Here is a 16,520-nt window from a genome sequence, read left to right as displayed (position 1 = left end):
CTCTACTATGAATCCTCAGCCATATTCTGAAATATATTTGAAAAACATCAGGAGATACGTGGGAGGAATAACTAATTTGAAGAATATCTATCAATAAAAAATATTAAGTGCCCAAGAAGTTTTTTATTCTTTAATGTTTAGTGATTCATACAATAAGTGCATCATCAAAATGATAGGGAAAGAAAAAATAAGGTAACCTTGCGCTATTCCTCTCCCAAATTTAGATAAGGTTACACATAGTCCGAAATAAGTTAAGTCTTGTAGTTGTTCACTTCAAAAAATGTTCAGTCCTTAATTATTTTCACTGTCACCTAGTCATGGAAATATATATGAATCATATATGTATCTCATATTGATCGGGATTTTAGAGTTTTTAAATTAAAAGTTCAATGAACAGTATTTTGTCTTTGATCATTCTTTGTCATCGACAGAAAGATTGTTTATTTTATTTGTTGTCAATATTAACGTTAGCTTCTCTCTGTTTCTAATAACAAACGTGCCGCTTGTGCGACAGATAAAAATATGTACTTGAAATGGCTTTCATGTTTGGCATTGACTGAGTTTATATTAATACCCAAAATTTAGCTTTTGAGGCAGAGTCGTTCGTTAGGACTGTGAGTAAAGTCCGGCTGTTCTGGTGAAAAGGATAGATTTTGCTCTTGTTTTATAATACAGTTTTCCTGTCGCAGTTCGGGCAGTTTAAAGAGAATTGTATTATCGAATAAGACGGGATCTGAACCTATTTCATTAGATCAGTTATTTGATTTTTAACTAATAATTAACGTCGCGTTTCAACCAGTGAATACCAAAGGGGAAAGCCATCTTCAAAAGGTAGGTATTATCCTTTTTGAGTTTTCTTTTTATATTTTCCATAACCACAAAGATTGTATCTTTAGCAGCAGCGAGTAGTTTCCCCATTAATTTCATTTTCAATATTGTTTTTTATAATAAAATTAATCTTGTTTTGTTTTAATGTAAATATGTTAAAGACTCATTAAATTATATGGTAGATTGGTCACCTTTTGTTTTATCTTCATAACCACCAAAACATATTACATATAGTAGTTCTTTTCCCTCCTTACATCACAAAGTAGATTTTAAAATTTAGATGCTTCAAAACCAAACATAGAAAAAAATTTATTTTGAAGTTGTTTGGAAATATTTGAAAATTTTATTGAGTTTCAAGTAAACATACAACTGAGTATGATGTTATGAACATTGAACTGGAGCTTTTTATAAATAGTAGCTTCTTAGTACTCTTAGTACTCTTAGAAGTAGAACATACTGGTTACACATACAGTATCACGTACAATACGCATGTACATGTGATATAGATTACGTATTCCTTTATCGATAAAATTCTGAAAGCAATTTTACATTTTTTGAGATGAGGAGTAATAAAATCGTAAGTTAATAGTGTGAACATGCTCACTTTATTGCATTCAATTTGACAGGAGAGCAGAGAGCTAAGGACACTCAAATTTATTGTTCACACGAGAATAAAAAAATGATATTAATTGGGATAATTAAAGAGAGTAAATTAACAAATTAATGACTAAATTAATGACTTATTATTGACTAAATTTGATTATTTGATGATTGAAATTGATTCTCATCAAGTTTAATGATCAATTTATTATTAGAGTATAAGGGCCAAGCCATGCGTTTTTAGTCGAGTCGGCAGGGCATGAAGCTCGACGATTGCCTGATTGGGTTAGCGTTCAGAAGTCAACTGATAATTGGCAAATCAGAGAGCTTCCTTCCCTACCGACTCGCCTGAAAAACGCTTTGTGTGGCTTGGCCCTTAGAGTAAGGAATCTTACCAGTGTACCGGTATTGTATAATAGGAAACATCCGGTGCCGTATGTATTTTTGGCCTGACCCTGTTCAAAGCACATCTGTCCCACTAAAGCTGCTTGCTGGTCACCTAAACACTACAAAACATACAATACAATTATTATACAAATTGTAAAGGAAAAATATTAACAAATCTACATCTGAAGTTACAAAAGTTATCTCTTTGAATTTCATGAACATGATGATTAGGATTTACAGGTATAGAAAGGTCCACGTTATAATGGCAGTATTTGATTAGCAATGGTATTGCTATCCTTGTCTATCATTCAACAAAGCTGATAGCGCTATCTCTCTCTCTCGCTTTGCTCTGTTGCCAGATCGTCTTTTAACAATGTAGAATTCCTATTATACTAAGCGAACAATTTCTGTATATCTGTTTATATTTTTATATCTGGTTATTTATGTTCAACGGATCTCGAAAAAGGCTCAAACGATTTTCACGAAATTTGAAACATAGTAGGTTTATGGTATAAAAATTCGATTGCACTAGGTCTCATCCTTGGGAAAACTCGCTGAACGACATTAAAAGGATAATAATTCATCCTTGGCTGAAACAGCTGAGACTTTCTTCGTCTGTGGATAGTAAAAAGTGAGCGATTGATTCTGTGGAAAATAAAAATATAGCATCCCCGAAATACATAAGCTGACGTATAGCTAGCTGTAAAATATAAACACGATCGTTTTAGAGAATTGTGTTCTGTTTATCAACAAATAAAAATAACGAGCAAAGCTCGGTGCCCCGATATTAATAATTAACAAAATATATCATCTTAATTATGAAAATCCATTATGAAATTATTAAAAAATATGATTTCTTGCTTAATAAAATATAATTGATTATTTGAAACGAGAATGAACAGTTAATATTACATCAATAAACCTGTATCAGCTAACGTCTATAGAAGGCATTGACAAGACAAATGATCGGCAACGTTTTTCTCCTATCTTTCTCCACTGCTATTATAACGTGGACCTCACTATAGAATATCTCGGCTGACGGCTTTACGTTTTTTTTACTTTGTCCAAAGAGAACATATATTATGTTATAATTCTATTCACTATAGAATACATTACACGATGTTTCAAATACTCTACAGTGTAGAAAGTTTGACAGACATCCTGGATCCACTTTGTAGTGTCAGAATTGCCTAACACCAAGGCCCGGTTGCACAAAACCCTGTTAAATTTTAATCATGCTTAAATGCCACGACAACTAATCAGAGAAGGCGCTTTACCACTTTTTTAAAAGAAAGCTACTCTGGTTGGTTGTCGTGACTTTTAATCACGGTTAAAGTTTAAAAAGCTTTTGTGCAACCGAGGGCAAAACTTTGAATAACACCAAGTTCCGATTGCACAAAAGCCGGTTAAATGTTAACCGTGATTAGTTTCACGAGAACCAATCAGAGAAGCCATCTTATCAAAAACTGGGATGAAACATACAATAATGCAACTGCTGATCTGGCCAGAATTGAAAGCTGGTTTGATCACAATGGTTTAACCGTAAATATAGGTAAAACAAAGTACATGCCCTTGGTCACTCGTAATCAGCTAGATCCAGGACCCAGAGACCTCAAAATCCACTCATGTGGAGACTCAACTTCTACTGTATGTAACTGCAATTATATAGAAAGAGTTGATAAGTACAAATACCTAGGCATAATTTTTGACTATAGCTTAAGTTGGAGTCCGCATATTCATTTTGTTAAACAGCGACTGAGAAAGTTGCTGTAAGCTTTTTCCCAGCTGAGTCAGGTGTTGAATCAGAAACTCTGTAAAACCGTTTACTTCGCTTACGTACAAACAATCATTCAGTATGGTGTACTCGTTTGGGGTGGACTGCACTCTACCCTCCTGGAGCCGCTTGCGGTGTCGCAGAGGCAGATAATAAAAACTATTCTAAATAAAGATTACAGATTTCCAACTGCCCAACTATTTACAGAATTCTCGGTATTGAACATAAGACAGTTGTTTATAAAATCCTTATTGATGTACCATAAAAAAATAGACTTAATATTCTGCCAGATATTATTCATACCTATCCCACAAGATATAGTTTGAGTTGTGGCTTTGCGACGCCTCAGGTGGTTCATGGGATGGAGCTCAGAACGCCTTTTTATCTAGCCCCAAATGGTGTACAGGTACAGGAATCTGCCTGCTGAGATAAGGGATATCATGAAGGCCTGCAGAGTTAACGTGTTCAAGCGCATGGTGCAGGGGTGGATTTACTGCTTGGGCTGGGAAAGGTCAGAAGGTCGGCTTCGGTCGGTATATTGGCACTAATATCAATCCTACAGGTGTTTTTCTTCTCCTTTTTTTCTCCTGCATCTCAGCTTCTTGTATAGTTTTTTTCTCTTTTATCTCTTAAATTTATTTCTCTTTTTTCTTCAATGAGAAGACACCGGGGCTATCCGCTGGTCTTTAATATTAGTATGTTCCCTAACTTGAATGTTGGATTTTACTACTGAGTGCTTTTATTATTTATTTATACATTGGTAATTCAAACACCTGGTATCATAGATACATAAGTATAATATACTAGTTTGTATACTACCAAAAGTTGCTTTCTTTAGTTATTTTAATTTTTAGTTATTTATTTTAGCGTAAAGTTGGCATCATTTAGAAAATCGTATTGCTCATTATTGTTTAAGCTTATTCAGGCCTAGACAGGCTGACCGGAACTCACCCCTACACACAGATGTATAGTCTTTGTAGGGGTATTCCATACATTTCTTTAATGTATTTCATACATTGTATTTAATATTGTATAAATGGATTTTCTGGAATAAAGAATATTTGAATTTATCAAAAAGGCCTTCTCAGATTGGTTCTCGTGGCTTTTAACCACGGTTTAAATTTAACAAATTTTTGTGCAACCGAGTGCAAAAACCAATGCTTCAAAGTCGAACGAAGCTAAATGTTTGAAGTGAATCTCATCACAGTAGTAATAATTGAGCGAACGAAGCAAGTTCCTACTGATGACTGGAGCCATTGTCCGTTGGTGGATTTGTGTGTGTGTTTGACGATATATAAGTTTGTTTGTATGCTCGACAGTTACTTTGATATTTAATCAGACAACTTGAGCTGAATCTAATAAAAAAAATTGAGAATTTGTTAGTTTTCTTATGTGTTTGAAATTACTTTAGATTGATTTAACCTTTAATCAATCAACTTGAAGTGAATTTAACTGTGAAAATCTCATGAATTAGAAGTAAACGCCTACAACCATCAGAGTATCTAACAAGAATTTGATTGTATGATATGAGATGTTTTGGTATTTCTCCATAATTGAAAGAATAAGACGTTGATGCTATAAATAAAAATATAAATAATAGACAATTTCTTAGTCTTTTTCATTCAATAAAAATATACATCTAAGTACCTTTTTTAAAATTTTTCACTCATTTTTTTCGGCATCATAAAGCCGAAACATGTTGTGAGTAAAAATTTTAAAAGGATACTTGGATTTATATTTTTATTTATATTCAAGAGTAGCCCTAACGGGAAAAAGAGACGTTGATGATGTATTGATTGGTTATCGGATATTGGATCGAGAGGTTGTATTGATCGATTAGTTGTTTAGTCAATACAAGATCAACGTGTTATTCTTTCAACTATTCTATATGAATTGAAAAATAACAAAAATAATTAGCAAAACCAGTACTCACTCCCGAAATTGGAAGACCTAGAAGTGCACCTGACGTAATGTGGCCATAGATTTCAGCCGAGCTCCTTATTTCGGGCAGAATATTTTCGGGAATACCAAAGAACCTGAAATTTGAAACACAAAACTTGATAAAACCAGCAATATTGGAACTTCTTGAAAACTAATCGTGAAACAAACTCAAACGCAATAGAACAATACAAGTATATAATGTATTCTAAGTTCATTGAAACAATCAATATAAGAACTTTTTCACTATTAAATTTAGTAAACACGTTTGCTTCGTGTGACTGGATGTGAAAATGTTCAGTAGGTGTAAGATTCAATCACTGAATATTATTACAAAACGTTTAATATTAAAATGTATAATTGTGTAAAACTTGATTGGAAAAACCATCAGGTAGAATCACCGTACCAATTTTCGGATGGAACCAGAATAAACCCTTACTATGGAATATCCAGGTTGGTTTGAGGTCAAGAAGAATTTATCAAGTCACTTTAAAGTGAGATGTTCGCTTAAATTACTAGATAAATTAACAAATAATCTATGTTGGATATAATGTAGGCTACAATGAATTTTTAGTCCTGTAACCCTATTAATGTGTCGTATTTTTTCTAATAAAATAAAAATACCGGGGGACCGAGCTTCGCTCTCGAGTATAAAAGCATAGAAAATTTGTAACGAAAGATTGAATTTATAGTTTATATTTATTTATTCATTTTCTGAGTCGTACAATTATTTCCACAGTTATATGAGGAGGCACAACAGGCTTATGCCCAAAACTGTCCTTTTTCAAATTTATACTACAGTCCAAATCAAAATCTAGGTTAAACTACTATCACTCATCAAAATAACAATTTATCCACACTTCAAAAAGCAAACTCATCATCAATTACAAATATATATACTATGAATTCGATTTAGAATGATATATACTATGTTTGCTACAATATTAATTTGTTAATATACTATGTACTATTCTACACTAACAGCATCTAGTTACTATTTTTGACTTTCTGAAGTAAACATGTTTTCTAAAAAAAGAAAAATAAACGAAAATAATATGTAAGCTTTTCTTGCTGAACTTTTCTTCTCGTGAGATCAGCTGGATGATCCCTCGCATGCAGTTGTTCACTCTCTTCCATTACGGTATTGACAGACGACAAAATTTCCAGCTGTATTTCCAAGGACGTATTTATACTTTTAATGTCCTTCAGCGAGTTATCCCAGGGTTGAGACCTAGTGCAATCGAATCTTCATATCATAAACCTACTTTGTTCCAAATTCCGTGAGAATCGTTAGAGCCGTTTTCGAGATCCGGTCACATACAGATATATATGTATATAAACATAAAAACATCTAAACGTAAAAACAGAAATTGCACGTTTAATAGTATCGGAATGTTATTTGTTGCACGAATATGGTAGCCGTACTCAATACACACGGCAGTGTGAGTTAATTATGCTTGTTTGAGCGGTGTAATGTTCCGTGAGAAGTCCAGTCGTCTCATAAACAGAATGTATTTTATTATAGAACATGAATCTTTTTTTTCTTCTCAGCCTTTTCCCACTGAGGTGGGGTCGGCGTTTCTGGCCAGTCACTTCCAGGACCTCGGTCATGGGCTTCGTTTGGTGTTACTCCATTCTCTACAAGATCTTGAGCAATGATACAATTTTCCCATTTTTTCCTAGGTCTTCCTCTCTTCCTAGTGCCTTCGACACCTAAGTAGTCGATCTTTTCTCCCCACATAATCTTCCTACCTTCTCTCCACATGTCCTTACCACTGCAGTCTTTTTCTTGTATTTTCTTCAAATATCGGGGCACTGAGCTTCGCTCGTTATTTATTTATTGACTTTTGAACCGAACACAATTCTTTAAAATGATTGGGGAAGTACTAACAGGCAAAGCCCAAAACTTTTTTTCCCGAATTTTGATTTATACACTATAAATAGTCCAGAAAGTAGGTTATGTTCCATACACTTGAATTCAGGTTCAATTTTCTGTTCAAACATTTGAAAACAAAAAAATTATAATTTAGATTATATACAAACCAAATTGAATAACAAAATAACACTCACTAATTACTTGGAATTTTCAAATAATGATCAACTTTGAAAATTACTCTAGTTTAGGAGGATTATCATGTCATGTCAACAAATCAGATTATGTTGATCTGATCAAATCGATTAAATTGTCTAGCTAGATAAAATTTCTCGCTGATTGATTATGATTACACAGCTGGAAATAATTCTGTCTCTCTCCCACATAGGCACACGCATCTTCTGTTATCGAGAGACGACGAAATTATCATCAGTTTTCCAAGGATGAATTATCCTTTTAATGTCGTTCAGCGAGTTTTCCAAAGAATGATACCTAGTGCAATCGAATCTTTGTATCATAAACCTACTATGTTCCAAATTTCGTAAAAATCGTTAGAGCCGTTTTCGAGATCCGTAAAACATAAATAACCAGATATATAAATACAGAAATTGCTCGCTTAATATAATAGGATATTTCTGTAAACGTAATAATTCTGTTTCTTATTATTTCATTTTGGATTCTATCCCTTCCACTTACGCCGCAACTCAGCATCTTCTTTTCAGTGGCCTCCATTCTGTTTTTTAACTGCCCAGGTCTCCGCTGCGTATGTCAACACGGGCCATAGAACATGGATATAATGGTGAACATAGTCAAAGCACAGAAGGAACCCTCCTGGGATTTAGATTTCTTCGAACTTTCCGAAGCTTTGCATTCCAGTTTATTCAACTACTACATAAACTGCACTATTGAGGAATAAAAAATTTAGACAGTAGAAAATATTTGTCGAAGCTGAATATGTGACAGGTTATGTGACCAAATTTGCTTGTGTAATTTTTTTAACGAATGAATGAATTTATTTGCCAAAAACAAAATACAAAAATAAATATATTATATTTCATAATATTATATTAAAAAAAATATTACACAAGCAAGTTTGGTCACATAACCTGTCACATATTCAGCTTCGACAAAATATTTTCTACTGTCTAAATTTTTTATTCCTCAATAGTGCAGTTTATGCTACTGCACTCAACTGAAATACATACATAAAAATTAGGGAACTATTAACTAAAAAGTAATCATATAATATTATGTACATTTACAAGAACAAAAGAGTACAAGTTGGAAAATGTATGTTGTTATTAAACAAAATTAACAGAAATATAATAAAAATAATATAAGAATAGAAAGAACGTAATCAAGTAATAATGAAATAGATGTTCGCTCTCACCCATTTATCAATTTCATTTTTCAGTTTTTTCGAGAAAGGACTGGTAATAAATGAATTGGGAATTTATTTGCATAGAATTCCATGAAATACTGAAGCTGATGTTTGTTGACTGTCAATCTAAAAAATTATCTATTATATATTTTTAAAATTTCACTATATTTTATACAACTTATTTATTTTATGCCTAGTAATTGACATTCTTATCTGTTTTTGACCGAGCGAAGTAAGGTCTAAGATTCAAGTCGACGGTTTGGCATTTCTCTCAATGATTAAATGTTTATATGTTGCGCATTTACGGCGAAACGCGGTAATAGATTTTCATTAAATTTGTCAGGTATGTTCCTTTTTAAATTGCGCATCGACCTATATACAAGGTTTTTGTTCAATAAAGGTCGAAACATAGAGGAGCGGCGAAGGTAGAGTGTAGCAGAGAGTGTTGAAATAAAGCATGTCTCCGCTTCCTTCTACCTTCTACCCTAGCTTCGCCGCTACACTACTAGTTCTGTGAACAGTAGACCTCGCGCTCAGTAAGTTACATTGATCTGTTGTTATGTAATAGGTCTAAGGTCTAAGATTCAAGTCGGTTTGGCATTTCTCTTAATGTTTAAATGTTTATATGTTGCGCATTCACGGCGAAACGCGGTAGTAGATTTTCATTAAATTTGTCAGGTATGTTCCTTTTTAAATTGCGCGTCGAAGTATATACAAGGTTTTTGGAAATTTTGCATTTCAAGAATAATATAAAAGGAAAAAGGAGCCTCCTTCATACGCCAATATTAGAGTAAAAATCAGACTATAGAATTATTCATCATAAATCAGCTGTCTAGTGAACTATAATACTACCCGTTCAAAAACATCGAACATATTGAAAATGTATCTTTCCATCAACGTTAGTAGACAGTTGACTATAATACTACCCGTTCAAGAACATCGAACATCTTGAAAATGTATATTTCAATCAACGTTGTAGACAGTTGCAGCCAGACTACATTCCGGGACGACATGTCACGGTACGATAGTACAGAAAGCTCTGTTTATTTAGGATTTTTTCTAGACATTTTAAATTAATAAATTATTTATTAATTTTTGAGAAAACATAACAACAGGTCAATGTAACTTACTGAGAGCGAGGTCTACTGTTCACAGAACTACTAGTAAATTGCATGCAATGACGTATGCAATTCAATATCTCAATGTAGCTTGGTAAAAAATCAGCTGCTGTGTGGACTATTAATTGCATGTCTCATTGAATGCAACTCGTATGTACTATTAAAAATGAACTATTGATTGCATGCAATTAATAACTAAAATAACATAGTATTGTCTCTGTTTTGAACTCGGGCTGACCTGTTGCCAGTATGTCTTGGAGGAGATTAGCTTTTGATGTTAGCATTTTTGATACACCAACCCCAACAGCCATTAGCCGTTTTCACACCGATATCTCGCCGACACAAAATACAGACAGGATTTACTCTGATGGATAGTATAGGAGGAGGCTGTGGTTTATAGCTGCGCGAGGTCTACTGTTCACAGAACTACTAGTATAAATGTACTCACGAGCAGAGAGTGGGATCCCATTCCCTTGTTTTGATATTCATGAGCATGGTCCGGGATGCGTTGGTCACATCGGTGATATGCAATCCACCGTTCACTCCTCCAGTCAGGTTCTGAAATTCAACACAAACATACAATACTGTATGAGGCAGGTCGTAAACTTAACTGAATAATAAAGGTACGTTACTCAGTTTCCATGAAAGCATTGTGAATTATAATTTAAGGTCTCTTCACACCTAGCATAGGGCAGCTAGATATTCTAGAATTCTACGTCTTTTGAAAACGTAGCCAAATTATCTCCAAATAAAATTAACACTTTGCACAGAGATGTTGTGGAATTTCTTCATATTAAGGTGAAATAAAAAGATGTTGTCAATTCCACAAAATTTTTATTTGAGTCCAAACTAGTTTCGATGCACTTGGCATCATCATCAGTGGTACACTGAGGAATGCTATGTTTGTTTGGTGGTTTAATATTAATTTTTGATGTTCAATTAACACTGTTTATGTTTAGATTCATAATACAGTATTACGTCGATAATTCGGACGTCAATAATCCAAATTCGTCTCTGGCAAGAAATATGTAGTGTCTGTGCGTTGTACACATGTTGCTGTAAATGAAATACGATACAGTGCTTTAAAAACGTGTTTTCGCCACACTTGGATGTAATGAGCTGGTTTACGTGCGTCATATGGAGGCCGAAAGTGATTGTTTTCCGACCAGGCCGGTAAAACTTTACGGCCCTAGGGCTGTAAAATGACCTTGAATAACAGCTGATCGTGTCCGATCTCACAAAAATCATAGAGAGATAATCTCATAACGACTGTAATAATCTATATAATTATGTATCGTGAATCGCGGTATTATGTCTATAATATATTTTATAAATTACTGTTTAATAATTTAATATTTATTATTGTGTTTTTGATATCAAACAATGAATACAATGCATTGTCCATTGTCAGAAAGGTACGTATCGCAAGTATTTAAAAGTGAAGAATCGAATTTGAAATCAAAGTACAATAATTGTATCAATATTTAAAAGTGAGGTAGAGTAATAATTGTTTCTTTTTTATTATCGAATTCCACTTCTTAATGCAATACAATCAACTATAATAACAAGAAAATACAGCAGAGATCTGAAGTTTAAGGTAAGCCTACTGGTGAAACTCAGCCTTGACTAAAAAATTCCTAGTAATTTTTCCGTAATTCATTATTAAAACTTTTAGATAATTTTTCTTTAATATTGAACCATATAGAGAAAACATTAGGCCCACTCAAGATTGATCTTCGAATGTTTTCTCTATGATTTCAGAGCAATATTTTGTTGTGAAAATGCCGGCAAACCGGCTTCAAATTAATATGCCGCTATACACTATATTATAGTAGCCTACATACGTTACCTGACTTAATTCAGAGTGAAAATTTTATTGTGAAACAGATAATAATATTAATTTTAATAATATAAGTCATGAGCCAAAGTCTGTTGTACCTTTGACTATAGAAAGAACCTTCTTCTATAGAAAGAACAACCTTCTTTCTATAGTCAAAGGTTGTACGCTTTTTAGGAGTGAAGTAAACTTTTTTAGAAGTCTAGTTTACAGTATTACGTGTATGCTAAGAGTTATCAGTCAGACCTCTACGTTCAACAATACGCAATAGCCGAGAACGTAAAGGCGTAACACAACAGAACTCCAAAGCTCAGTGGATAAACAAACACGATCTAGGTTAGAATCTCGGTCAATGACATTTTTTTTTGTCGATGAATTTCGACTTTTATTAGCTATTTTTTATATTAGCTATAAAAATTCAAACAATTATTCGAAATATTAATAGTATAAAAATATGGTCACTATTGTAAATTATTGATTAGTAATATTGAAATTAATTGACAATAAAAGTTGTCATAACCAAGATTCAAACTATCAAAATAGACTGTTTGAATTTTATTAATTTTTCAATTTCTTATAAATATTGGGAAGTTTTTTTTTGGTGTGGGGAAAAATAGCGTTCGCAACACGGGCAAAAATGTTTTTCCGGCTCTCGAACGCTTCAAGTTCTCGACTTCGTCTCGAACTTGAAAACCGCGATCTCGAGCCGGAAAACGTACATTTTCGACCCTAGGTGCGAAATATACTATTTCCTCCACCTACTGTCAAAAGTACTTACTTTACTCCCTGAAACATGATACTAAAGTGTCACTTTTTCGCTCTCGGTACTAAAAAACAGAAAAACTCCCTAGGGAGTAAAAGTGACTCCATTTAAATAACATGGGAAGCATCTCTATTTTAAAAACGTACATTTGGAATAGGTCAGAAGGTCTAAGCTCAGATGAGGAAGCATATAGAGTAGTCATTAAACCAACTAAATTCAATACCTCAACCAGACATTTGATCGATATATAAAATTTATGTTTGTATGCTGAAATTATTATTACAAACTTCATATCACTATACTAGAAAAAATTTATATATTTTTTCTTTTATTCCATGTTATTCAAAATATCAGCCAACGAATATTACTTATTAACTAATCAAATTTGAAACGGGAACTTCATCATAGCTGTAGTTTTGGCTGTCATTGTTGTTACAACTTTAGCCGACAGATAGTGCTGTCGGAGGAGAACTGTGATTACAAGCCAGCTGTTTCTGTTTACTTTTTAGATTATGTTGTAACACATTGTTTGGTCACATACGTTTTTAAAAATTATTTTATTAGCAGTTTTTATAAAAATGTAGGTGGAGGAAAAATGTTGTGTATATCACGAGTGAAAAATGTTTTTTCTCCCTCAGGAAAATTGTTGCCCTCGGCTTCGCCTCGGGCTTCAAACTTTTCCCTCAGGGAGAAAAAACAGTACTTTTCACTCTAGATATACAAATAACTATTTTAATGTACATGTATATGCAATTTTAACAGCTTTGTTTCTTGAATAGTGCGTGCTGGCGTTTTTTTAACGTAATTTCCTATTATCCGGATAATTTGATAATCCGGATGGGGTCCGGTCCCAATTAATCCGGATTATTGACGTTCTACTGTAATTATATTTCACCAGAATTATTGTGGTTGGCTATAGATAAAGGCTCTAAATAATAGAGTCATATTTAGGTAATAAGGATTTTGGTCACATAGCCTACATATCAAATCAGCTAGGTTTAGTTTTTTGTTTTTAGTATTAATATTAACTTTATTTCATATTTTTAAATCTGATTCCATAATTTATGTTAGAACATGTACTACAGTAGTCTATTTAGCTTATGATTTATTTCGTTTTTAATATTTGAATCACATTTTGTGTTGTCACACCTGAATTGACCAGTGAGAATTTCCTTCCCCTATACAATTTCCAGTTTCCTCAGTCTGCCACTGATGATGATGCCAAGTGCATCGAAACTAATTTGGACTCGAATAAAAATTTTGTGGAGTTGACAACATCTTTTTATTTCACATTAATTATCTCCTAATGTTAATCAATCTGACATTTCACACCAGTATAATGTAGATTTAAGATTGGGAGACAGGAAGGCTACGTCTACCGACTTTTTTATTTCTAGCAACGCTACGCTTGGTGTGAAATGTCCTATAGACTGAACTAGATAATCAAAATATGTTTCTCAGTTTCCATGAAAGCATTGTGAACTGGGATTTAAGATTCAAACAATGAACAATGAGTTAATATGCACACAAGTGCAAGTGTCATGTTATTGTCCCTTTTTTCGACTACAGTGTAAATGTTGACTGTAAAGCGGCGTTTACATTAGTCAAGATTTCTTGAATTCTTGACGTTTGTGTAAAATAATGTATTTCATCCATTCAACTCGAACATTAAAAACCCCTTGAATTCAAGGAAACTCGACTTAATGATGTAAGCCCTACTAAGTGACGATAATGCAACTCACGCTGCGCGACGTCTGTATTAACGGCTGTAGTCTATTACTGTATTATTGTACGTAGTCTACATTTGTCGACTATAGCAGTTAATACAGCGCGGCTTCAGTTACTAAGGGTTTGGACGTTTTTAAGACTATGAAGACTCCTATAAAATACAACCGTTGCATCTATTTATTTAACCGTTGTCACAATACATCATATTCTGAGCTCGGGATTTAGCCAAGTTCTAGACTTTAAACAGCTGGAGTCAGAAAATTGACTTTCCAAAACGGGGTGAAGTTGCAGTTTTTATGACAGTAGTCCCAGTTTCTATTTTCTCATTTATATAATTGGAAACGTTTTTCCTAGACGAAATTCAACATTCCCAAATAATTCAAAATAGCTGAAACTTATACTATTTTCTCTTTATGTTTTGTGTTCAATTTTCTAGTTTTTCGAAATTTAATTCAAACGTGACTATGACAATGACTACGACTACGGCTGGCAAGCAAACCTTTTTATAAATTAAGTGAATTTTACGAGAGCAGAATCAGCATACCTTAATTCTTATTGTTAGCACGTATGAACTAGCTGCTTAATTTTGTAATATTGACTTTATTATTTGTAATATTTGGAAATGTAATGTAATAGTAACAATGTGTCTCTTAATGTGTGACTTTCTATTTCATGTTCTATTTGTGTGAATTTGTCTTGTGCTTTTTTGGCTGGCTGACAATAAAATTGTATTTATTTATTTACGCCCCGTTTCGGAAAGTCAATTTTCTGACTCCAGCTGTTTAAAGTCTAGAACTTAGCCAAATCCCGAGCTCGGAAGCCGGCCCTATTAATCTGGATAAATACTAATTACAGTATAGACTTGTTCCAGTCTAAAAATATACATTGAAAGCTCAATTCATGAAATCTAAGCGCTTTATTTGAAGACTGGGTGATAACTCGTGCTCCACGAGGATCTAATTTAAAACTTGCCAAACTGAAAACCTGACCTACCGAAATCTTGAAGAATTAAAAATGTGCCAATAACCATCCTCGGTGAATTAAGAATCTATATGCAAAACTTTCGAATTAATCAGTTGAGTAGTTGAGGCGTGATGATGCGTCATTCGTGAATTTCCTATCCCGTACGTGTAAGCAAGTTCTTTCCTTTATTATATTATAGATAAAGTAATTCTGCTATTTTCTTGTTGTAGGAATTCTGTAATTATGTACAGGCTTTTCTCTATCTGCCTCTATCTGCCTGATGTTTTTACTAAACCGTGAATATTACCTACCTTGAACCATTAACTTGCCTATGTACCGTTTCAAAGTCACCAAGTCAAAGCTACGGGAGGCGTACTGTAGATGAGCTACAGTACGCCTCCCGTAGCTTTGACTTGGTGACTTTGAAACGGTACATAGGCAAGTTAATGGTTCAAGGTAGGTAATATTCACGGTTTAGTAAAAACATCAGGCTTCGGAGACTCTATATCCCTAGATGGAGGAAGCTCCCTACACAGAGATTCTTCATGAATGAGAGAGTTGCAACGTATCACCACTGTTGAACGAATGTCAGCTGATAGGCTGTGTTGTGCTAAAAGGGCGTAACTCCAAAAACCTCCTAGTGCATCATTTCGGATGCAACACGTTGCTTTTGAGAAGATGCAAGAGAGCATCTGTTGCTTATGGAAAGATACATTATAGCTCATTGTGTATCTTTTCGGATGCAACACATTGCTTTTGAGAAGATACAAGAGAGCATCTGTTGCTTATGGAAAGATACATTCATTATAGCTCATTGTGTATCTTTTCGGATGCAACACGTTGCTTTTGAGAAGATAGAAAAGAGCATCTGTTGCTTATGGAAAGATACATTATAGCTCATTGTGTATCTTTTCGGAGGCAACACGTTGCTTTTGAGAAGATAGAAAAGAGCATCTGTTTCTTATGGAAAGATACATTATAGCTCATTGTGTATCTTTTCGGATGCAACACATTGCTTTTGAGAAGATAGAGAAGAGCATCTGTTGCTTATGGAAAGATACATTATAGCTCATTGTGTATCTTTTCGGATGTAACACATTGCTTTTGAGAAGATACAAGAGAGCATCTGTTGCTTATGGAAAGATACATTATAGTTCATTGTAGATCTTTTCGGATGCAACACGTTGCTTTTGAGGAGATACAAAAGAGCATCTGTTGCTCATGGAAGGATACTACATTTTTTAAAATGTTGGATGTTTTTGTTTGGGTCGTATTGCAGTCTAGTGGCCCTCCGCCGATAGACAAAGCTACAGGACCCGGACTACACTAT

General features: G+C 33.8%; 1 protein-coding gene across 1 annotated transcript in view; it reads right to left on the bottom strand.

Annotated features, from left to right (window-relative positions):
- The window catches only part of LOC111044154 (glycerol kinase), a 39,508-nt gene that overhangs the window by 11,552 nt on the left and 11,436 nt on the right, over window positions 1–16,520 (bottom strand). The window contains exons 5-7 of the mRNA XM_039424700.1: window positions 10,348–10,457; window positions 5,523–5,625; window positions 1,824–1,934 (exon numbers count right to left, since the gene is read on the bottom strand). Of these exons, the coding sequence (XP_039280634.1) occupies window positions 1,824–1,934; window positions 5,523–5,625; window positions 10,348–10,457 (324 nt within the window). The remainder of the gene's footprint in view (window positions 1–1,823; window positions 1,935–5,522; window positions 5,626–10,347; window positions 10,458–16,520) is intronic.

Source organism: Nilaparvata lugens, chromosome 3, assembly GCF_014356525.2.
Source record: "Nilaparvata lugens isolate BPH chromosome 3, ASM1435652v1, whole genome shotgun sequence".
Classification (NCBI taxonomy): Eukaryota; Metazoa; Arthropoda; class Insecta; order Hemiptera; family Delphacidae; genus Nilaparvata; species Nilaparvata lugens.
Note: the sequence above shows the minus strand (reverse complement) of the source record. Positions and strands in the feature narration are given on the sequence as shown.